Source organism: Pempheris klunzingeri, chromosome 6 (assembly GCF_042242105.1).
Source record: "Pempheris klunzingeri isolate RE-2024b chromosome 6, fPemKlu1.hap1, whole genome shotgun sequence".
In the NCBI taxonomy this organism is placed as follows: domain Eukaryota; kingdom Metazoa; phylum Chordata; class Actinopteri; order Acropomatiformes; family Pempheridae; genus Pempheris; species Pempheris klunzingeri.
The window spans coordinates 21,700,270-21,726,137 of NC_092017.1; the positions used below are offsets into that span (position 1 = coordinate 21,700,270).

Sequence of the window (25,868 nt, forward strand, 5' to 3'; positions counted from 1 at the left end):
TCCCTCTGGCACCCCGAGTGAGTGTTCACAGTGAAAAGCGACTGTTCAGTTCTCAAGAGGCCTTCACTGACTGTGGGTTACACCACTGAATGTCTCTTTGTACTGGAATCTGTAAATCTTAGCAGAGCAAATTTAGCATACATTGCATTCTTTCAGGATAAAACCATTGGTGCATTTTTTTTTTTTGCATTTGTGGATGAAATAATTTCCAGAAACAGATTTGTCAGCAATTTTATGAATACTTTCCCCTCCTAAGCCACGAGGAAAATGTATGCTCACCACACACCTTGTTACACTTCCAAACTGACCATGTCTACTCCCAGTGACAGCAGCGTTTAATCTCTACTGCCCCAAACCATTGTAACAGAATATGACAGCCCACCAGAATCAAAACCAAACCATAAGCTCTCACCTGATGTGTTATGGCAGCCGCAGTGCTTATGGCTCCATCTGAGGAGGTCCAGACCTGCGGAGGAAAAAAATCTGTCTGCGCAGGCTGGGAGGAGGTTGTCATGCAGAGCCACAGGGTTTGCATTGAGAGTAATGTGATAGTCTTTAGTAACACAGACATCTGTCGTACTTCATTACACTGATTAGTCTCATTATCCATCCCGCCCCACAGGGACGCCACATCTAAACAGCTCCGTAGTGGAATGATCTGAATTCAGCTGAACACATACTGCAACCATGATTCCAGTTACTCAGATTTCTGCTTTAGCAAACAATTTTCTTTGGCAGCAATTAAAAGTTTAACTTCAACAAAAGTCTTTGAACCTGAGTGTTGGAAGCACCTCCAGTTACTCAAAGCTGTCAGAGCTTCATGATGTTTGCCAGACGTCTAGTTCGAGCTCTGAAGGAAATGTCGGGTGCAAAACATACACTCCAAAAGGGCACATAAAAATCATATATACAAGTGTTTATTTTTTCTAGAACTGATTAACGCATGGGGGTGCAATTGATTAACTTGTGAAACTAAAGATACAGACTGTTTGTAACTATTTGGGGAATTTTTGTTGTTGTTTGTAGTTAGTTTGTTGTAGTAATGTGTAGTAATAAAACCAAAAGATAAGTTATAGTCATACATTTTAAGCAGAAAAACATATTTCAGCAAAACAATTACAGTAACCTGTGTGTGGTCCGATGTGAATGTGTGGAAATTAGACTGGGTTGAGGTTAGTCATCATCCCGGTCGGCCCTGGTTAAATAGGACTTTGACACTTGTAATGGGGCATTTTTACATGGTTGCATTGGTATTCTTACTTAAATAAAGCTTACTTAGATAGATTCTTCCACCACTGCTCTGCTCAAACATGATAGTTGTAATTTTATTTTGGTAATCAATTGTACTCAACACCAACGTGTTCCTCTTCTCATGTTTTATTTTGAAAGTCTCACAGGAAGCTCCTTGATGCAATTGACAACAACTTGACAGTCTGGGGTCTCCTCTCACTCTGCGGCTGCTGGTCGCTGTCATCATGCAGGTGGAATCTGCGCAATGTAGAGACCTCCAGCACTCAGACACACCAGCCTCCACCGGCCTGCAGAGACCGTACAGCGGACGCAGCACCCAGAAGATCAGCCTGAGGAGGAACCACTCAACAAGCCACGGGAAATAAAGGGAACATATGATTTTAGTTTGTGCAGAGAAACGGGCTTTATCTGTTTGACAGCAGGTGATAATACAGCTAGAATCTTATTTCTTCGAAACACCATGCTGCTGGGTAAACACACCTTGCTGTGTTGATGCTGTCAGATTGTCAGTCTCTCCTGGCGCAGTCTAACTCCGCTGGAGTCGCATAGGATGCCATACAAGCCTATAGGAAGCGACTCTCGCAGCTTGGCAGGCAACAATTTCCAAGAAACGAAAAGGATCATTTGGGTTTAAACGCAAGAACACAATGGATGAAGGCACTGTCAGCGAGACCACCCCAGATCTGAAAGACATAGAGGTGAAAATTGGCCGGAAGACCCCCGAGGGTTTGCTCAGGTGGATGCGGGAAGAGGCGACCTCCCTCCGGGGAGACTCCAAGCTGAGCACCGCGCACGACACCAGCAAGGAGACGGGGAGGAAGAGTTTGGATGAAAAGATCAGGAAATTGAAGATGGAGATGGTAAGAGTGCTTTAGTCGATTGTGTGTGTGTGTGTGTGTGTGTGTGTGTGTGTGTGTGTGTGTGTGTGTGCGCGCGTGTGTGTGTGTGGCACATGCCTTTGGACGCATTGGCTGAAGCCACTACAGTATTGAGATATCACTGAGAATTTGAGCCAGCTCAGCCCCGCTGACACTGTCGTTGTGAATATTTAAACATTTATCAGCAGATCACTTTATCATGACTCAGGGATGGTTGAAAACTATATACACAGCACTAAGCAGCACAGTCATATAGTTACACAACTACATGACAACTAGGTAAAGACTAATTAACGAAAAACAATGCAGCAAAACAAAAAAAAATAGTGAAATCTTAGCAATAGGGCCTACATGGTTTTCACACGACTGCAGGCCATTTCATGTTAACATCGACTACCACATTGATATTAAATGTCAGCACAGAAGATGTCAGCATTCAGTTCTTAGTTAATCTGCTGATGATGGTTGTGTTTTGTTGTCCAATGGCACATCCTCAAGCCTTTCCTCTTGGTCAGGCTGAGATTCGATCTTGGACACTGGAACTATGACTGATACATAAATACATAACATAAACAAACAAACAAACAAAATCTCTTAGATTTGTGGGGTTTTTTTTAAGAATAAATACTGAGGGAGACATTTTATAGTTGAAGAATCTCTGTTCTCTGTAGGACAAACGCTGTAATAGTGACACTGTGGCTAAATTACCTCAGATATAGTTTGACATATCTGTCCTGCAATCTCCTTTTACTTCAGCTGACATTTACACCAATACTGATGTGTCGGCATTAAGCTAGTGTCAGCCGATATTATCAGCCTTTTGACAAATATTTTGACATGGATTTCAAATTTCTCCCTTGGCTCTGCTTCCTTTCTAATTTTATGATGTCCCTTGGTACCTATAGTATGGGTTTAGAGTAAGCTCACCAACCAATGTCATTTCTTACTTTTTGGCTAGCACTAATGTGTTGATTGATATTGCCAAGATTGAATAGCTGTAAAGGATATGCTAGTTTAGATTTATAAATAAATAAATACCATTTGAGTTGACATTAGAGATGCGAACACAGAACTATTTAATGTTTAGTTATTATTTAGTTGAGCATCAATATATGACCCAAAGCTTACTATTCTTAACAGTGGTACCATTATTGCTGTGGGGACCCTCAGTGTGGCTCTCAGTGGGACTGAGTGATATTCTCTGTAATAGTGCAACATTTTAGGAAATGTCCACCTGTGGAGAGTTAGATGAGCTACAGCTATCGTGTCGGTATGGTACATACAAAGCTACAGCCTACACTTGGTTAGCTTAGCTTAGCATAAAGACTGGAAACAGGGGGAAACAGCCAACCTGGCTCCGTTCAAAGGTGATGAAATCTGTATACCACTACCTCTGTGGCTCACAAATTAACTCGATATATCTTGTTAGTTTAATCTGTGCAAAAGCCACAGGTTGGGTTTTTATGGGAGGGTTATGTGCCAGACCATTTCTTGGCCGGAAATAGCGGCTTCCTGGAGTCTTGTCATCGCCGTGAAGTTGCCAAGCAACCGGTGGAGACAGAGTAGTGCACGGTGGTGTGGATCTTCTCATCGAAAGTCTTGGTTTTTTATTTGTAATAAAAAATAAAAAAAACACAAAGACAGCTCTTCATACTCACTCACTCAGTAATTCAAGATGGTCCTCAGCATGCCAAAAGCTGCAGATGGCTGTGGTTGGAAGGAAATGTGCTGACCTGACCAAAGTCCTGTAGAATAAGCAATTATTTCATTGTTTATCTATTGTCAGGTGGTTAACACCCTAGCCATGCAACTCATTTAAAGATGTTTTTTTAATCACCTACGGCATCACTTTCTTTCTATACTGGCGATATATTGGTGCACGATCCCTCTGAAATATAATGTTTTTCATATATTAAATGATTATCACACGTAGAAGCCTCAGACCTGCAATGCAGTGTTTTATTTTCTTTGTTTTGAGAGCAGATTGTTTCCAGTTGAGTGGTTAATTTGTTCCATTAAACAAATAGCTCTCTGTCTTCTTGTTTACATGGATCCTGCCTCCTCCAAAAACAGTAGAGGTCTGTAGCTCTAATGCACCACTCTACAGATGCTCCCCCCCCCCCCTGCTTTCTGTGATCATGTATGCTGTACATTCCTGTGGTTGTGACACAGAGCACATGCACCACCATCAAACCCCCAAACAACACAAGCCGTCTGCTGAGAGAGCTGCTCCAAAACACAGCGGTTACATCCAAACATCCAAAACACATTATCAGTTTGGTCAGAAATAGAAACTTATTTCACTCCAGGGTTGTGGCAACACAAACTCACCATGCTGGCAGCCTAGATACACTTTGTCACCAGTCTGGAGAGTCCTAAAGAGGAAATAGTGCTCTCCCCACTGTAACAGAATACTTCCTGAAGAAGCATTATAAGCTGTACTCTTAGAAATACTATTGGGCCTATTATTTCACATTTTGATGGTGTTCATATGTGTAGTCTAGTTTAGCTGTATCACACATTTCACAGTAATGCCACATGTGCAGATAAGATATATGGATCCTGTGTTATATTATTAAATGATATGATGATACATTAATACATAATACTACATGTGTAAACCTATTAAAACCCCAATATATAAAACATTATTGTAGAGTTTCATATAATTTAATGAAATAAATTCCTCTAATTGTTATTTTTCCAATAAATTGTTGTATATGTTTTAAGGGAATTTTGGACATTTCAGTAAAAAAAAACCTGCGTGTTTCCAGCAACTATATATTCAAGAAGACTTGATAAGATGACAGAAGAAGCAGAAGAAGGTGGCACAACGTCAGTGTTCATGCCATTTCCCCTTAGGTCTTTAATGCCCTTATTGAAAATGACCCAAGAAGAAAAGAAATGGAAGACAACATGCAGTTTTAATGTTTCCATTGACCTCCATGCTAGTAGATGTGGAGGGAGAGCCTTTACAGTCACGTCATGCACCCCTTATCAACCACTGCAGTCACTATGGGTACTGGATCACGATGACATTCAGCTCCATTTGACCATTAGCTCAGTATGTAAAAGTAATGGTTAAATTAATGAAATACTAGGTTGAAAGAAGAAATATATCTGAATATGATATTGGTGGCTTCAGTGACATAAAATCCTCAGTTTTTCTAAATCAGATCAGATGCAGGCTGATATTAAGTTTTCATGCTTATTCATTTCTTAAGGAATTATAAGAATTTCAAGAATCAAAATGGTCGCAACCTAATGTTACTAATGTCTGCTATAGTTCCCAAGTGTATAGCTGAGGAAAGCACGCCGTTTGGATTCACAAAGCATCCAGAGAGTTTCTATAAATCTGTCGAGAGCAGAGGTCCAGACTGATTTGTTAACAGTTTTCGCCATCTATCAGGTCTACTACACAAGAGGGAGGAGTGAGAGAGAAGTGATAAAGAGCCACTTCCTAACTGGAGGGGAGTGAAACTTCCAGCACAGAGCCGGGCTGCTCCTCTGTGTGAGTGTGTGTGTGTGTGTGTGTGTGTGTGTTTCATTCATCTATGAGAGTGGTGTAGTGTAATGGGACTGCAGAAGAAGAGTTCAGAGCTTTGCACTTTCATCAGAAATCTGCTTAGTAAGATGTGCAGTGTCTGCAGAGTAATACTGAATGGAAAAGCTCACATGTACATAAAACTCGTGCACGCATTCCTAACCTGGATGTGTTTTTTCTGTTTTGTGAGGCTGAACACTTTCTCTCAGACCGATAAACTCCACATTTACACACACACAGCATGTTAAGTAGCAAGGTAATAGTATAATAGTAGCAATCTGCTTCTTGTTCTCACGTTCTCTGTAATTGCATTTGTGTGAGGGTGTCTGCGTGCTGTGTCTGCTCATGTGTTCCACAGTCATCTGTTACTCAACTGTATCTGTAACAGTACAGCGTGGTGATGGTGGACTGCAGCATCTGTCAAGGATATGAGTGTGTTGTCACTGTGTCACCACCAGAAATGAAGCGTTGCTCTGCTTCTTGTTAGCTGTCAGGAAAAACGGGAAGTTGACATATTTCTAATCCTTCTGACAGCGTTCGTTAGACTGGAACACACGGTTGTTGATGAGGACAATAAACATAGCGGTGCAAAGGTGAAAGGCAGGGAAGAAGACGACTGAACGTAAACAATGCAGGTTTTAAAATGTTACAAACTTCGCAAATCATTTATGAGTAAGAAACTGAACTGCATTAAACAAATTTGTCAGACCTAATGTATGCACAAAATGCATTTTGGGGAAAAACACTTGATGTAAACAGAAACTTTGAGCACCGTGAGCTGCAGGCAGATAGATATTGTTATTAATGATTTTAGTGTTGCTGTTCATCTCTATGGGAGCAGTTTTAAAGCTTCTGTCTATCGTCTCCAGCTGTCTAATGGACAACACGCTCTCCACTGATCTAAACAGACTAGCGGGATGCAGAGACACTCCTTTAAAACCACACAAGACTGGCAGTCGGCCACACACACACACACACACACACACAGACCTTTTTATACTAGCTGGTTTGTGCATTATACATGATCAGCACCAGTATTTCAGCTATCAAAGGGAGACATACAGAATCCTTCTTCTTTTTTTGTCCATGTTTGCTTGTTCTCTCTGTGTAGCTTTTCCCCGTCGCTGTCTATCTAAATCTTCCACCTCTGGGCAGATGAATGACAGTGCAAAGTCAGCTTTGGGCGCAGGGCTGAGCTGTAGGGAATCAAAAGTCTATTTAATCTCGTCTTCTTTCTCTGTCTGGCTTCTGGCTATCTCCTCTAACACTGTCAAGTGCAGGGTTTTGTCTAATTAGATCACTGCCTTGAGCTCCTTTATCCATCTATAGCATTTTGTTCTCAACCCCATGTCTATAGTACTAATTTGTTTTCCCAAATGTGTTTTGTAGGATAGGACAAATGACAAAATAAATCGAAAAGAAGGTTTGGCACATTGACACATGACATTGGAAACCGATGTTTTGGATCCTGAGTCTGTGTGCGGTTAGGTTTAGTCAATGTAAGTCAAGTAACTCTAAGTACCATAAACATAAACATGCAAATACTAAAGTAATTTCTCAGAGACTGGGTTGTTTGTTTAGTATATTTCATTTTGCTTCCTTCTCATGGCGATACCTACAGCTCTCCCCTGAACTGCGTAGATTCACCAGATTTCGTAGCACCTGGAACGTTTGGATTCCTCAATTACAGCACAGAGCAAACATAACACCAAGAATTCACTACATTAGAATAATCACTTATGTGTCGACACAACATTTTCTTCATGAAAGTAGATGGACAAAGAGTATTTTAAATTCACAGTTGAACTCATCAACACTGAAGAAGTGCTGTAGAAAACAAGTGTCAAATAACAAAGCATTTGTTTGTGTAATCAGGACAAATATGTGGTAGAATATTTTCCAGGCAGTATTTAAGTCTTCTTCATTATTTGGTCTGACTTGTTGTCTGAAATGGAGAAACAGAATAAAAGAGGGGTACAAAGATGAATCAGAGAGAAGAAAAAACAATGCTTTGATCAGTCAAATACAGAAAGACAGAAGAGAAAATCAGATAAAAAGGATGAGTGGACATCTGAGGGAGCATTGAGAGGTGACCTCAGACAGATGGTAGCAGTTGGAGGTTTATGGAGAGATGGGGCCGACCTTCTGCTGTCTACTGAGACTGTGGGGAATCTGCAAAGGCCTGAGTTAGATCGGGAAGGTGAAACGGCAGACAGTGATACTGGGGGACATAAGCGAGAGCAAGACAGAGAGAGAGAGGGAGAGAGAGGCTGTGCAGCTAGAGACGGGTGTTTATTTTGCTGACGTATTAGAGAACCAGTGCGTGTTTGTGCTGTCCTTGCTGGCAGTGATTCAGCAGTCTGTTAGGTAGCTGTGTGACATTGGGAGGCTGCTTTCGCCACATGGGAGAGTCAGCGTCACGGATCACCCTTCTGCTGTGCATACGTTATCACAGTGCACTGTAGCATGACTGAATGTCTGTGTTTAGGCTCTCAGTTTGTCAATACATGATTTAAAATGCATCCTTACACTTCACATTCCCCTAAAAGAGAAGATGATCTGATCAGATTCGCACCTTTCTGCTTAATGTTGCATAATAATAAGTGAAATCTGGTCGGTTGTGGTATCTAAAATAAATCTTAAAGAATCCGAATCTAAATCAGACAAGTTTTCATATTACAAGGAATTTGTCAGGTTACATTAGTTATATATATAAAATAGTAATAATATTAACAATATATCTGTTAAAATTGAGGAGCTGTACAGTTTGTGCAGGATAATTATGTTTTATTACAAGTTTGGTCTTATTTCTTCATTTTTATAACATTGCACTCACCAAAATAATTGTTGAGTTCATTGTTACAGCAAAGACAGATGGGGCAAGAAACAGCCAAGAATGGTTGTAAAGAAGCCAATGATATTATTATTACAGATTAAAATGATGACCAGAACTACAAAAATAAGACAAATACGCAGCTTGTAGGACCTTAATTATTTAAGATATGAACTCAGTATTGGTCAAGTAAAAAAAACAAAACAAATATCTGGAGCTGAAAGCTGCATTTCATAACTTCTTGAACATTTAAACAGAAAACAGCAAAGATGACGAATTTATCTAAAATCTGTCTGCATTTTTGCAGCAGCTGTAATTCGAATGTAATTCAATTTAAACAATTTAAGCAACATCTCTGCCAAAGCTCATGGTCCAAACATGAGATCCAAAACGTTGCACCACAATTTGTTCCATCATGAAATCCAAATTTTTGATGGAAAACAAAACCGTCTGAGAAAGTATCCAAGGAAAACTGTAATCTGACAGAAAACCAAAGTAGTGAATTTTCCAACAATTCACTTACATTGAACAATGTGAGGCTGTTGAAGGTTCCTCTAATGTGTTTGTGAATTCTGGCACATTCAGGGTCTTACTGCTACCTTCTACTTTCAAATATTTAGAAATAGGTCAGCCAAAACCAGGGACTGAAAGATAACTTTAGTTGAGTGCAGAAGAGTCAACTTCTCCTATTCGCGTTTGTATTCAGTATTGAAGGCTTTTCCTTGAACACAGCTGCGTTACACTGAGACATCATGTGCATTTTTTTAAAAACTAACTGTTTAGTCAATGGAATATCAAATGCCTGTCACCAAATCCCAAAGGGGTGTCTTTAAAACGGATACAAAAGGTTTCGTAATATGCAAAGTGTACTTTATGATATCATTTCATGTGTGTAAATGTGTGTCCCCTGTGTGTATACAAACAGACAAACCATAAAAAACACCATCTTCTCTCTTTTGTGTGTGTGAAAACACACAGTTTAGATTTGGCTCCCTTTATGATGTCATAACAGGATCTGTTGGACATGTGACCTCCTTAGGTCCTTCAGCAGGGTGACTGTGCTCGCCCACTGAACGCCTCCTGAATCTACCTCACTGTACGCCAATGTTTTTCTCTCAGTAATCCTGCTAACAAAAAGATGTTGAAGGCAAGAGAAATGCACACAGTTTGTTCTGTTAAAACAGAGCATGTGGAAATAGGCTGAAAACAGCCACAGCAGCCATGGCTGGTATGAGAAAAATGGAGTGGTTTTTGAACATTAAACTATATAAACCTACTCCAGTAGGATCTCCAAATACAAGTATGAACTTGAAAATGAATAATTCATGGGGCCTTTAATGAATCAGAAAAAATCCTCCCGTTTCACAAGATGTTGCAACAAATGTTTTTTATTTTAACTTGGCAAATGTTAATACATAATTAGCCAGTTGTCACCGATTACATTCAGTTTCAGTTTTTGATTAAGAGACTTAAATGTATGATATATTTAGTTTAATTTACTCGTATAATCATATTTATCTTAACAAAAATATATTATATGCACTGATTTAAGAAAAATCATTAACCAAGTGAAATTTCACTCAGTCAGCAGGTATGTTTTGAATAAAGAATGATATGTAGCTGAGTATTGCTTGCAGTGCACACACACACTGTTGTGCACCAGATGTAAAATACAGGGGAATGAGCTTTCCAGAATCCTATGGATCAGCCAGGAGATGCTTGGCCTCCTGCCTGAGTAGGAAAACTGAAATCTGTTTGGCTGTGTACTGGGGGCAAAAAAAGGAGAAAAGATGATTAATGACGTTTCAGTCGTCAAGGCTGCAGAGTCCTGGAGATTCGCTCTCTGCTCTCATCGTGACTGCCGTCACATAAAAACCCTTTGACCCCAGTTTGACCTTTTACATTTGACTGGGTCCGCCCTATAATGAGTACGTTTGACCGCTTCGTATAATTATAAAAGGGCTTTAATCAGTCTCAAAATACTGAAAGTAATGGAGATGAAAGAATTTCATCGCAACATAGCACACAATGCAAGACACGGTTGGCGTGCATTCAGATTCCACTGTTGGCACAACGATGGGCATGGAGGCATTTTGACTTGGATCCCAAAAGACTGGAACAGGATTCTTATAAAGGACATGTCTTTATGTTGTAATTCAACATACTATCGTCTTTGTATTTTACAATGTCGATCTCTACATTTATAACCCACTTATTTTAAAAATAAAATGAAGCATTATTTGTAACACTTTACAGACTACGATTATACAACTTTTGTAAATGGGTGTAAACTCTACATGTTACTGTGGATAGAAATAGTTTTGGTCTGGTCAGGACACTCATTCATCACAACTGGTTTTTGCTAAATGTAGAGCATGAAGTAAAATGCACCCTTCCCACTAAAGACAAATGAGTGAAACATTGAAGTCTGAGAGCAACCATGAATTTAGTGGATGTGTATCGTCAGACAGGCCCAGCTCAGCAGCAGAGTGAGCGCAGACCAGTAGAGCGCTCAGCTTCGTTAGCATTGTGCCACCTCAGCGCTGACAGGCGTGGAGCTACTTTTACTGCCACCCTCATTAGGCACTCAGCCTCTGGCAGCCGAAAAACCTCAAACCTCAAACCTGAACCCCACCCCAAATGTCTGACTGCGTCCCAGGACATCAGCGGGGTTACAGCCCCACACACACAATGACTGAAAGCTGCGGTTGTTTGATCTTCAGCTTGTCTTCTTGTCTGGCAACTCCTCCCTGCAATCATGTGCTGTGTTCTTGAGTGTGTTTCATGTACAGTAGATACAGAGATATTTATATTCTCTACTCTACGTCTCCCTTCTATCTCACTCTTTGTTTCTTTGCCCTTCATCTCATGTTGTGAGCATGCACATCAGTGTGACTTTGGCATCAGCAGATCACACAGTTCATACGTTTACTTTACTGTAAGCAAGAGCCACTGTAAACACTCACAATGTGTACGCCACTGCAAACACTCCAACATGACGTGTATGCATGTGTGTGTACGTTTATATCGATTTGGGGACAGATATCGTCCCCAAATAGTTGAATTCAAACAAAAAAACAACACTCTTTTAGCTGTTTATTGGGGAGGGGTGCGCTTTGGACTTGGTCAGAGAGTTACAGTGCAAAAGGCATCGAGGTGTAGTCTGAAAAAGTGGGTTTTCAGCCCTCTGAGCACTCTTCTCCCATCTGAGAACAAAAAGCTGGTCCCCACAAGCTTAACCATCTACATATTTTTGGATTAGGACTTTGGTTATGGTGAAGGTTTGGGCCTCTTGGGAATTTATGTGTCAACACAATGTCCTCAAAAAGTCACACAAACAACACATTTAGATTTTCAAGGCCCATATTGCAATCAGCTGTGATGACAACTAACAAATTCAACATAGATAACATAGTAAGTAAAAGGGGGAAACCTACCTAAATTCAACATAAGGATGCAGTGTTATCTAAACTAATGGTTTAGATGAGAAGACAAAGTCCTCCAAAGTTGTGATTTTTCCTTCTCTGATTGTAGAATTTGATTTTTAGAGGCATGAAGAGGTGAAAGTGTCCGATATGTCACATGAAAAAGCAAAAGATTAGAGAGAATTCAAACAAAATATACATAGTTTTGTGTAATCATGCGACTTCTCAGTTTTATGTAACCCACGCCTCTGCAGTATGACTGTAACCACTATGGGCCTGAAGATGAGAAAGATGGGGGAAGACTGGAGGGAACTAAACATGCTAAAGTAGATTTACCCTACAGCCACCAGAACTCACTGTCCTGGATGGTGCCTGATATAAACTAAGGCCAGCCACCGCTTATACATAGAGACGCTGCATTAGAGGTATTATTTTATGTACATACAGTGTTGTAAGTCTTTGTGAATGGAAGAATCTCAGGCTCTTAAACACATTGACAGAGAGAGGGTTTGGGTTTTTCTGTAGGTGTTCTCAGCAACACTAAGGATCATGACAGAAAATCCACACAGACTAAATCTACAATGAGGCATAGCTCTGCTGGAGGCGTATCCATCGGTGCTAGCATCATGCCGAACAAAGAGATAAATGGCTGATTGGAAGAATCAATACGTTCCTCTCCACTGTTTTATTGACATAACCTTAAGGGTCATAAGGACCTTATTTCGGAAATAAGAAGGTAACACCAAGAGGTCAGAGAGCAAAGGTCGTAGTCGCTTAAGGTTCTCACTCTTCTACCCAACACTGATGAAACTGCTACATGGACAGTTTTTGACCATTTAAATGGGAATTTTGCTGTAAAATGACTCCTTACACAACCTATTAGAATCATAGAAATTTATATATATAATTATATACTGTATATAAACTTGTTTTCTGGAGTTACAATTGTGAAATGAATAGAGGTGCAGTAGCCTTGAGAAAGAAAGAGACACTGACATGGTGTGGGGACGGCACAGTGAGGGACAGAAGACGTAATGAAGAAAGAAATGATGATGGGGAGGGAAGTGGGATACTGAATGTTAAAAATTACGACACAGTTATCTGCAGAGAGGTGTGGATATCATGAGGCAGAGATTTGAATGTTGGTGCCTTATATCACCTCGTGGTCCTGCACTTCACCGCAGACCTCTGCTAATATATTCTCAGGAGGAATTTTCCATGACCGCAGCCGTCTTTTTCCTCTTATTCATCATTTAGGTTTTTCAATCACACACACCCACATTCACATTACATCAGACAATAGCAGTGGCCGTTATTTCTGATTAATCATTACTTTATTTATTATAACAGATGACATAATGAATACATTGTTGTTTTAGTGATTTGCACCAAGAGGGAATAACAGGGAATTAAGACATCTTTTAAAAGATTATTTTCTTGAATTTATTTAAAATGTGTCACTTTCCACTGTATCAAATTTCCGTCACTCAACAGCTTTTCCTGCAGAGTTAGTTTTGGTTACATTTCCCTGTTAATACTTTTAAACAGTTTAATCCACCACATTACAGTACACTTCTCTAAACCTTTGCTTCTCTCTTTTCCATCTTGAAGCTTTTCTCCTCCTTTACCTTATTTGTTTCCACATTGATTGCAGTGTTTACCCAACCCGCCAGCCACTGTTATACTTTACTTCCAATTATGGTAATCTGCAAAGGTTTAATAGCATTATAATAGTGTTTGCTCTGGTCTGAGGAGCCAAAGCTTAAAATAAATATCTGCAGAGTCAAGTAGTTCCTCAGGTTCACAGTTTGTCTGGTTCTCATGTATAATGCTTTTTTTCCTATTGCAATCTATCAAAACTTGAATGTGCTGAAAATAATCCTAAACCTCAACATGTAACTTCATTAGGTCTGTGTAGTTTCATCCATAACATGCTTTTTTTCTCTCCGCAGGCTCACTTGCGCTCAGTGGATGTGAAGATCTTGCAGCAGTTGCTGGCAGTCCATGAAGGCATCGAGGCAGTGAAATGGCTGCTGGAGGAACGAAGTACACTGACGAGCCGCTGCAGCAGCTTAACCAGCAGCCAGTACAGCCTGGGCGAGGGCCCCGACACCTCCTGGAGAGGCTCCTGGAGCAGCCTGCAGGACCCCAACGACAAGCTAGACAATATCTCCATTGGCAGCTACCTGGACACCCTGGCGGATGACATGGACGAGTACTGCCCCTCCAGCTCGGAGTCTGTCATCTGCTCCACCACGCCGCTGATCTCAGAGGCCACTGCTGGGGGCCGGACAGGGGGAGGCCCCGGGACCACGGTCACAGCAGCTGGGATAGGAGGTGGTCTAGGGGTGAGGTCTAGCACAGGGGCTGAAAGTGGGATTCGGGCTGGGTCAAATGAAAATGGAACAGGGGTTGGAAATGGGACAGATGTGAAAGGTGGACCAGGGACCGGGGTTACCAGTGCTACCACTGGGACTGGGATTACTGGGACTGGCAAACAACCTATTCCTGTCAGCTCCCCCCAAGCCAAGTCAGAGGGCCCCAAGCAAGACGCACCGGTCTGGACCAAAGCTGTAGAGATGGGAAAAGGAAGCCCTTTTTCTAAGGGCAATACCCAGATACAAGCGGTTAAGGCCAATGGCGTCCTGGAGAAACCAACCATGCAAACGGGGAGCCCAACCCGCCCCAGCCTCAACGAGAAACTGGGAACCAGCCAGAGCCCCAAACTCAAACCTTACAAAAACGGAAAGATCGACTTGGACACTTGCAAAATGAACGGCAAAATGCATCTGGAGTACGACGCGCACTGGCGGTGGGTGCAGTCGCAAGAAGATGTCACATTTTTGTAAGACGAATGATAACGGAGGGGATTAAAGCCACTGTTGAACACTCCCTCTGTAATGTCAAAGACCAGATCACCGAAGGATAGAAGAGCAAACTGCTGTTGTAAAATGCACATAGTGAGGCTTTCCTTGTTGAACGACACTGGGTTTGAAAGACAAATATTACGTTCTTTTTGTCCTGTTGTTCCCTTCTGTGACTGCACTAACTTTCTATACAAAACATTGATGTCAGTGTTAAGGTGGACGCACATTAACAGGATTTAGTCTAACTGGGCTGCCTCAAACAAATTTAAGAACATTTATTTTAAAATCCTGTGTCATAGCTTTTCTCAGGGTCGTTCTTGGCATTCCCTGATTTTTCTCCTTGGTTCCTTTTTTTTTCTAAAGCACAGCAAGATGATCTGCCAGAGAGCTGAAACATGATTTCAGATTGCTTGACATAGTACATCAACCAATGTAAATTAGAGGATTTGAATTATAATCTTATCTTCTCATCCAGAAAAATAATTCCCATCAACTACGATTAATACCCTAAATCCATAATTAAAACCCAGGGGCATAGCCCATAACCATATAAGATTTCTGAAAGAATATTCCGCTGGGATCTCTTCCATTACTTCATATGTCCTGTAGTGTGTCCTCTACAATCATCACCTGCCTCAAGGGCACTACAAACAGCACTGGTAGAGCCTACTATACCGCATTTATATTAGTAGAAGACCAAAGTTTTCCCCTATCAACCCATGTTTATTGACTTAATTAACCAAATTTATTGTATAAACCCATTGACTTAGACAATATAAATTAATGGCTATAGACAGTATTACTTGATAAGTATTAAACTAAAAAAGCAAAACAGAAGTATGAAACACCTTTTGATAAAACCTGTGAGCGTATTCCTCCCCCAAAACTTGTAGCTCCTTGAACACAAAGTAGAGGATGTGAAAATAGACAACAGACCACTGAGGCTTGTAAAAGTTTCCCTCACTGAAAAATAATGTACTCACTGTTAGCGTTTGTGTCTTTGTGGAGCTGATACCGACCATCTGCAATATTGTATATTCACTGAATGGCAATACAGCTACTCTGTGCATCAGGTACTAGTCGTGACTGGTTGTAGGCAAATATTGAATGTGGCTGAATTTTTATTTTTATTTTTTTTTAACTGTTCTGGTAACCTGTGTTAGTTTATAAAAGCAGATGTTGTGCCTGATTGGTGTAAACCTAAACTACATATGCCTGTACTTTCCCTCCTGAGATGACTGCACTGTTTTTATGATAATCTGAGTTTTTTTATTCGTAGTATTTTTGCCTCCCTCTGGCCTCTGCTTGCGTGTACAAATGGCTAGACAAACAGTCTGTGTGCTCTCGCCATATGAGTGTTGACTGGTAAATGTGTTGCGTTGGCTGGGTGGATATTGCATGCCATGTGCTGAAAGCTTTATTGGTTAAATCGTGAGAAATGCGTGGAAGACCAAACACAATCAGAGAAGAAAAGCAATATTTCTTGAAGTCTTTCTACTGGCTTACATAAGCAGCTTCTTCTCAGCAAATGAAATTTAAAATTGTCTGATCTTCAAGAGTTTCCTCAGCTACTGACAGTGAGAGAGGGTGTGTGTGTGTGTGTGTGTGTGTGTGTGTGTGTGTGTGTGTGTGTGTGTGGGACAGATGCTGACTGCCTGCCTGAACACAGCTGGCTTGTCAGGATTCGGATGAGAATAGATGAGTCCCAAAGGTTTTCAAGCATTTTTAGCTCATTCATCACAGCGTTATTACATCTCCTACCAGTCTGCAGTTTGTCATGTTAATGCTGCAGGGACAGTGCAACACTTTTTGATAAACGGAGGGGAAAGTGTTACATAATCTGTGCGTAACTGTTTATGCTGCAATATACCTTGTCCAAAAAAAGCTCCTTGTAAAAGGTTTGGCTTACCCTCTCTCCTACCTTATATGACTCTCTAAAAGCTGTGCCCCCTCTTGAATCATTGCAGAACCCAAATTCTAAAATGTTTCACTTGATCTCTGACCTTGTATTGCTGAGAATAGTTTGAAACTTTTCAATACTCGGGCTGATACAATGTTTGGGTTTGACAATTTCAATTCTCGGACACCTCTCAGTCAGTAGCAAAAAAAAAAAAAGTTCGATACCCGGGCCTATCCCATTGCATCCCAAAAGTTCTAGGCCTGGTTTTTCATACATTTCATGCATTGGAACAAAGATATGCTATATATTTTATAACTCACTGGAGGTACTTAAGTGTAAACTTTCCCAAATCCAGTCAAGAGAAATCCAAAGCTTGACAGGCTAGTTGAGGAGATGGATTTAGCCAACAGTGAATTAATGGATTCAGAGCTGACTTCTAACTAACTAACTAACTGTTGCTGCTCAGAATAATATATAAACACAACTAGTTGTTATAAAAAGCAGACAAGCAAGTCCATCTTGGATCATTTCACTTTCTGCTGTGCCTGAAGAAATTCTCTCTTTATAGGCAGCTACAGTGAGATGTTAGCCTCAGCATCTCCATTTGTTTGAGCCACTGGAGCGTTTCCTCTCTCTCTCTCTCTCTCTCTCTCTCTTTTCATCCTTCTTTCCACCACCACACTGGTTCGATGGAAATGTTCAGCCTGTGCCAACACACACATCATGCACACACAATGCCCTCTCGCCAGAGACAGCACCATGAAGCCAGCACCCCAGAAACAGTGACTGTAGGCCAGTCCTGGAGGCATCCAAGGAAAACTGTGCTCAGACTGGACCTTGAACCCTTGAACGACTTGGAACATTTTAAAAATCTGCCCCCGTTTTCTTTCCCTCCTGAATCTCTTTGATCACAAAAAAGAAGAGTATCTATCCATCGCTGGTTAAGTATTTCAACCATGGTATACCATCCAGCCACAGTATAGACATGAAGTCATTTCAAACCTCCTTCCCTTTTTAACATATGTGTTGGCTGTAAAACAATACTGCATGCCAGAGAGGCTGTCTGCTCTGCTAGTTTGTGGTTTTCTTTCCAAATTAACTGAGCCATATGGAGAAAGAAAAACATTTCAGTGCAGGGAACAAACCTGTAAAACACATTACATCAAGCTATAGTGCCTCTCTCTGAACATATACTGTAGCCCAAGATGTTTTAATGTGTTTTTAGAGGGCGAATCCAGTTTAAAATTGGAATATGAACGTTGTTTAAAAAACACTCACAGGGAGAGATTTAATGGGCGCTGATGGTCTAGGTGCCAGGAGAAAATCGCTTGTGGCCTGATTGTTTTTGAAAGAGGGATAATAACTGCTGAGTGCACGGACAAGAATGGAAGTGTTACTAACTGGCACGCTTGAGGAAAATACCTTTCAGTCAAAGCTGAAACCCTCTATGCTGTTTCCAGACTTTTTAGACAGTGCGGAGGTGAACACAATGCGGCGGGCTTGTTCCCTCAAATCCTTCTGTTCTGTCCTTTTATGATGTTCAGGATCTATCAGATGCCCAGTGCGTGATGTGTTTGCCTTGGCTTCAGGTGCCAGGCACCCTCCAGCTATTCTGGGCACAAGACAAACAGCATGATTACATAGATGAGTGGATGTCCATACGGTTGCCGTGACAACGAGACCGAGCAGGCTTCAGCTCCAGTGGCTACGTAAAACAACATTTACCGCAGTGTACACTATAGCAGCACCGTTTGAATGATGGCAGGTGAGATGAAAGAGATGACTGGTGATGCTTTTTAACAGTCAGATTAATAACCATTAGACTGATATTAAAAAGGTCATTACATTTTCAGGTACCTCTAATAACCTCTAATAAGGAGCCCTTTATTATTACATTATTTATGAATAAAAATGAGTCCAAAGTTAAACAAGACATGCAAAATAAATGCATTTCTTTCTGTTTCAGATGTAAAAAAAAAAACACATTTTGATGTCCACTCTCGAAGGACTCGTAGTGCTGTTTTAGAACTTTTCTATGTTGTTACATTACAAATCAAAAACTTTGATTATTCTGTACCCGACAAAGAGCGAAGTTGTGCTCAGAACATACCTTTTCCAATGTGATAAAATGGAAAATTTAAAAAAAAGGGATGAATTAACAGTGTTGAGTCACACAAATTACAAGATAAAAAAAAGCATGTGTCAGCTTCAGAAGGAATTCAGCATTTTAAGGCAAGTTTTTCCTTTCCATCGCAGCAGAACAGTATGCACAGTGAATCACTGTACATAAAATCATTTTTGGTGCTGATTTAGCCTCCTTTCTTCTCTCACTCCCCACTGCTCTGTTCTGCATTGCTAAACAGCTCAGACAGTATGAGCCACCTGAAATGCTGTCAGGAGACCTTTTTCCTGCAAGTTTTGGCCATTTTTGAGAAGCCAAGAGAGACTGGCTGAGTCTCTCTGGAGGTAGAATAGCAGGATAAACAGTGAGCTGAGTGGCTTAGCACACAGCATGCAGCTAAAAGGAAGCTTCCTTTCCCGGTGTCCTGCTGTTTTCTTCCTTCCTCTTATACATACACAAACACAATTTATGCTGGGACTGACGTGGGTCTCTAGGTACCCGACAGCTCCTCAACGAGCCATTAAGCATTTCCTCTCCTTGAATCCTATTCATACATTATCCCTGTGTGTGTGTTTTGTTCACTACCCAAACAGCTCAAAGAAATGGAAGTGAATTGAAATAAACCCCAGTGAGTGCACAGTGGGCTCTGAACTGGGTCCAAAACTTAACTTAGGCAAACACAGAGGGTTTAAAGATAAAAGCCACAGAGACGGACTTCAGTTCAGTTGACCAGACAAATCAATATTGTGCTTGAGTGAGTGGAACCGTTTTTATTTCCATGGTACGATGCATATTTTTTTTTATTTCATTATGCAATGTGTCCAGAGAAACATATTTTTTCTTTGTAAAGTGGAGAGAAATAATTGTTCATCAATGTGGAGAAATATATTATGCAGTATGTAAATTATACAAGCTTATCCAATGATTAAAGATATTTTAAATGTTTTTGTTTGTGTTTTTATTCCCTTATCAAGTAGGGGAGTGGGAAATCAGAGAAATACTGCTGATGAAAAAAAATCCTATTCAGCAGTTTGACCTGATTCTTTGGACAAACTCTGGAACTGTATCAAATACCCCCCCAGGGGAAAAAGCAAATAAGAAATTCAAAACCTTCCTACCTTCTCTTCCATCAGCGGATGTTTTCCTCCACTGACCTCTTAATATAAACTACTTCGAGTGCTTTCAGTGAACCTCATGCAGATTTCTAATCAATACTTGGCCCGCCCTCCCACAGAGGTTTATCAATGCAGATCCATTAGCACTCAAAGCACTCAATGGCTATTTCCCAAGACGACTTCAAAGACACATGCTGTTTGATGTGACTAGAGAAAGCATCACTGTCCTCCTTCAGGCAGGTAACTAAAATCATGTGTATAGCTGTGGAGAAGAATAGTTAGTACACCCAAACAGAGTATGTGTATATACAGAGTATCTTTAGATTATTCAATATTCAACACGTTAGAGTAAGGTTACTCCAAAAATGCTACTCCATGTGTCAAGGTCTGCCTTGAAGAGAACGTTACATAACATCAGTTTAATGTTTAAGCACATCATGTTGATGCATGCACTTGCCATGATTTACCACCAAAACACTGATTAAGATGATTTTAGATATTTTAACAATGCTGCTCATCCATGCAGCCCATACCATTCAAACCTATGTAAGATAGTTTTGGCCTGTTCTGTATCTCTGTTGTAATGACAGAAGTTCAACATAAACAGTGATTATGACACTGTTTGTTAGTTATCTTGAGCATTTACACTTGCTGACATGCTCTCACCTTCATAGTGTCACAAATCAAAAGGGTTTAGGGGGTTTAGTCATGCCCCCTACCCCTCTGGTTACGGCTCAGCAGTATTACAGTTTATCTTCTGTAATGGAGGCAGATAGTATCAGACTTGTGTAATCTAACAACAACCTCTGGGCCCCTTCGTCTGTCTGTGTTCTCAATGGGCTGCATGAAAAGAGGATGAGGGGATTATAAAGGAGGGGAGGACGGCTGGGAAGTTGCCTGTTTTCTGTTGATATGAATATAAGCTGGTTAACAGAACGAGGTGATGATGGTGGGGTGTGTGAGTGAGAAGGTGGTAAGAGGAGGGGTGTGTGGGTGCCCTGTGGGTGGTTCAAAGCCAGGACACTGTCACAACTGTCAAAGCTAAAATGTGGATTAATGACGAGTGCAAAGTATGGTTGTGTAGACCAACTAATGAAGCTTGATGTGAAAGATGGTTTAGATAACGTAAGGTTCTTTTGTCCACTTTCACCAGTCTGATTTCACCATGACCTCTGTCAATAAATAATCTTGCGCTGGTCAGCTGGGGTGCTGTCAACTGTCATTTCAATGCTCGACCACCCCTCCACAATTCATCAGAATAACCGCAGGGTGTGATTTGACTAAAGGTCCAGTCCCATGAGCCTCTCAGCAATCAGACTCCACATAAAAAAAATCTTTAGACTCTATTTGGCATTCCTGTTGTGTGCAGTTTCATTGTTGTACCACCCCGTAGTTTCACAATGGCACTGAATTTCCAAAGACAAAGTTGAAGGACTAGGATCGTTAATGTTCTGTAATACCGAACATTTAAACAATGAGTGAAAAAAGATTGACTGGATGAAAGCTTCACATTTGCTGCTCTAAATACTGCTGTTGAGTTGAGTGAAATGAGAAACATCCATCTGCACTGACAGATGCGATAATACAATTTAAAATGTATAAATAAATGCAAGACAATGTTCACATTACAACACTTTTTATAGGCGATATAGTACAAACAATGCTTTCTTCAGCCTCCAGAGAAACTAAAGCTGCTCTGACAGCATGCAGCTCTGTTTAGATGATGAACTGCAGTGTGTTTCTGTGCTGGTGTCAATGTCAGCCATTGATTTTCACTGTCCAGGAGACAGTGGTTTTGTCTTGTAATGGACAGCTCCACTAATTGAAGCAGGCTAAGCGTTTGCGGCCGGTGTTGACGCCTGCGTCAGCAGAGACATTCATTTTACAACCTACAACCACAAGAAGCCACCAGACCCCCAGATGTTGAGCAGACCGTAGAGAAGCACATTTCCATTTGCAGTTAATCGGCTGATGATGCAAATGCCACTGCTAATTTAGAGCCCTGACAGGGTATTTTTATTTCCACTTGAACGTGTTTTTTACTCAGCGGGTGGCAAGTGTAAGGAGTGCACGCAAACAATGTGGAGAGGCTGTAAAAGCACAATGAAACAGTGGGAAGGTTTCCTGCTTACGAGACGGGGTGACGGCTCAGGAGAGACAGAACACTGAGGGTGACGGAGAAAAGGTGGAAAGAGGAATTATTTGACCTTTTGGGGAATGTGCCTATTCTTTCTTGCTGAGAGTTAAATGAGAAGATTGATACAACTCTCATGTTTGTGCAGTAGATATGAAGCCAGAGCTAGCAGAGGTTAGCTTAGCATATAGCATAAAAGCAGGTGAAAACAGCTAGCCTGTAGCACAGAAGTCGCTACATTATTCCAGCAGCTAACTCTGTTATATACAAACTGAACTAATGAGATATTGATTTGCAAGATTAAGAGATGGTGTTGGTGGATTTGTAAAAGTTTGGACAGCTAGTTGTTTTCACTTGCTTCTGGTCTTTATGCTAAGCTAAGCTAAGCTAACCATTGCATGGTTCCAGCTTCATATTGAACAGACAGATATGAGAGTGGTATTGAGTGAACAGGTGTACAGTACTTCAAAAAATGTTGGTTAATAAGAACAATAGATTATATCTATACAAGTGTTGTGGAAAAATACACTTGTATGTATTTCTGAGAAAGCCGCTTCTTTCAGTAACATTGTAAAAGGTTTCCTGTTACTGTTATTTGATCATCAACATTCAGTGGTTGTGATCCATGTGAACACACTTTGAATCCCCGTGCAGACCCAATGAAAACATATCAGCTTCTTTAGACCGTCTTCATTCTGTCAGCCATCCGATCAGGTTAAGGATAATGGTTATAATGAGCCACAGTCTCCAGCCACATAGTACCACTAATCTCCTCAAGTACCCCTCAATGTCATGACAGCAACCATTCAAAATAGTTTGAGTCTTCCAAAACTGGAGGGGGAAACACCACAGGCCCTCCGCCCCCCCAGCCTCAGTGCGGTGTGAGAGGAAACCACAGATCAGGACGTTCTTCTCTAAACTGCTGTCACTTGACCAGGCTTCACCACAGTAGAGGCAAATAAATATTTTCAGGGATGAATCTGGAAAAAAAAAAAAATCATACTTGCAACCAAGTGGAATAGTGATTTATGTTTATAATGACAGAATATTGGAGTTTGAAATTCAATACTCACACATAGCAGTGGAGTGTAGCTTCATGTATTATTAGGAAAAGGTGAGCTGTTGTACAGTCAAGTGAGACACATTTTAGTTTTCATTGCATGGTTCAATGTGGAGTGGATAAAGAGGCCTGGCCAAGTATGAGCTCACTAAGTTGAACTTTATTGAAGCAGATGAAATACAATTTGATGTGGATTTTGTGAACGCCAATCCAGGAATCCAAGATTTCAGCTTCTTCATGGTCTGTGACATAAAGTAGTGACTTCAGTACAATACAGGAAAATCTGACATGACTATAGACATGGGAATGAGTAAGCATGGGGCAAAATCAAAAGGTTATTAATAACCATCCATTCAATTTACATCTGAAAACTTAAATTCCTTTCAGCTTCCTTCAACATAGAACATTTGGAACCATCCAACCTGTCTTCTCCTCCATATTTATGTTATGAGGTCATTCATTTTGATTCATGTTTCTGGTTACCAAACCTGTCAGTCCAATATTCACTCACTTTAAGCTCCGTTTTTGGCCTCCTCCAGCTTCTGAGGGCAATATCTGGTACTTTAACTGCTAAATGCTCCAGTATGTTCACGAGCCAGTAGATTATTGTATATGTCGGGATTTCGCTCTCTGTATATTTATCAGGATGAGTGAACCCATTGTCACATAGTTTTCATATTGTCATTTCATACATTGTTCTAAAAATATTGATTGTAGTTGCTTTTTGAATTAGCCAACCATCTTTTTGACTACTGTGCCACATGTTTTGTTATCTAACTAGCTAGAAATGTGCCAAACTAATAAATCAGCCATCCAAATGTGATATTCCTTTAAAAATTAATTTATTAAAATATCTTAATTAAACTCAAAGATTTGTGTTGCAAAGTTCTTTTCAATTTTGGCATTTCAATGAAAATGAGTGCAGATTAGTAATGCATACATACTGAATAAATATGCTCTTCTCTTTGCTGTACTGTCACTCAATATGTGCTCTCATACTGTAAGCTTTGTTTTATCACTCCCTTCATCTCTTCCTCCCCCTCACGTTAACAACTACTTGCATCCCGTGACAGTTTGTTAGGATGTTCCCAGACAGTGGAATGTGAACGACCGTCCCACGAGTCGGCTGCTACCGTCGAGTGTTTTTACTCCAGAGGTCTCGGGGCTCCATGGGACACTGAGGGAAACAAACAGAGGGGCAGAACTAGGCCGTAGTGTTCCCACTGAGTGACGTAACCGAACGTAGGTCAAGGTCAGGCTTTTTGGGAATTGTTGTTGGAGTTTCCTATGGCTACCCGAAGACTTTGCGGTGAAGTAGGCCCAACTCATAACATGGTTGGGGATGAAGCCATCTGTTTTGTGTTAGTGTGTGTGTGTGTGTGTGTGTAACTCTGCAGGTTGTTGTCTTTGAGACCATTTTGTGTTCACTGCTCACAGTATAAGACGTTAACATATTTCCAGTCAAATGTCAGAGTGTCAGATGTCTCTGCAGCAAAGTGACAGAGCGATAAGATACAGCCAATTAAAATGAAACAAAAGATGAGATATGGAGATGACAATTGAACTCAAGGTTATATCATTTCTAATTTGTTTGAAGACTGAAATGGAGTATTGATCACTTAATGCCCAGCCACAGAGTCAAAGCTCATAGATTCATTATTCCACTTGAATGGTCGATATTACTTTGGAGGATTTTGAAATGTCAGATCAAAAGGACTGTTCAACATTACAGAGGAGGCTCAGAGATCAGTTTGACACAGAGAAGATTTGTACAGTTACTCTCCTGAGCTATTTAATTCATTATTAATAGGTCAAAATGTGCCTTTATTAATCTTTTTTTTTACTATACACAAGCCTCATACTAAATTACTGATTGATTAGAAACACCAACCAAGATGGATATGATTTCACTGTCTCTTCTCAGAAGTAAAATCCATAAGTGGTGGGGGATTTAGAGGTTTTTTAACCTCACGGTTGCATGTTATGCTGCATTTCTGGAGTATCTTCATAACGTTGCTTTTAACTGTAATGTGTGTACCAGTGTTGGTAGTTTTCCTTGATGGATTTCCTTAATGCAGGGGTGTCCAAACTTTTTTCACTGAGGGCCACATACAGAAAAACATACAAAGGGCTGGGCCACTCACTAGAAGTGAGCTATATTGCTAACTTTAATCCACTAGAGGTGATGTATATCGCCTCACCTCTAGTGGATTAAAGGATCAAATGTAGGTCAATTCTGCTTGATAACTGAATATGATTCAAGAAAACAGCCTTTCCATTAGTGGGCTTTCATTTATTAGTTGTGATACAAGCTGGTCTTTGCCTTGTAGGCTCTTGTTCAGGTGATCAGTGAGATCCACTAAAAATGCCAACCAGAGAGGGTCACTGAGCTCATGAAGAGTCCTTCGCTCTTCAAAACTGGTCCATTTCTGATCTCAGGGAATAAAACCGCTGCAGCACAGAGCCACGACTTAGCCAGCCCCCCACCCCCACCCCCAGCACCAACATCAGCATCAGAGAGGGAAGCTTGAAATAGTCTGTGCTAGAGAACTGGTGCTCGAATTAACAGTCTTACCTTCACTTTCTTGCCCCTCGGCGGACACCGTAGATTCCTTTGCGCTTCCAGCTAGAGTCCCATCCGTCGTACCTCCACACAGCTCGTCCCATTTAAGTCCCATCATGCCAACTGCATCTGGCACAGCTTCAAAAACATCCTCACCCATCGTGGTGCTCTTTAGA

At 40.8% G+C, this 25,868-nt stretch overlaps 1 protein-coding gene across 1 annotated transcript; it reads left to right on the forward strand.

The window, feature by feature from the left end:
* The first annotated feature begins 1,898 nt into the window (after positions 1-1,898).
* Positions 1,899-14,971, forward strand: lurap1 (leucine rich adaptor protein 1). The gene is made up of 4 exons (XM_070832238.1): positions 1,899-2,111; positions 13,884-14,188; positions 14,393-14,504; positions 14,538-14,971. Exons 1-4 carry the CDS (start codon positions 1,899-1,901, stop codon positions 14,778-14,780), a joined length of 873 nt encoding a protein of 290 aa, XP_070688339.1. The 3' UTR covers positions 14,781-14,971.
* The last annotated feature ends 10,897 nt before the right edge of the window (positions 14,972-25,868 follow it).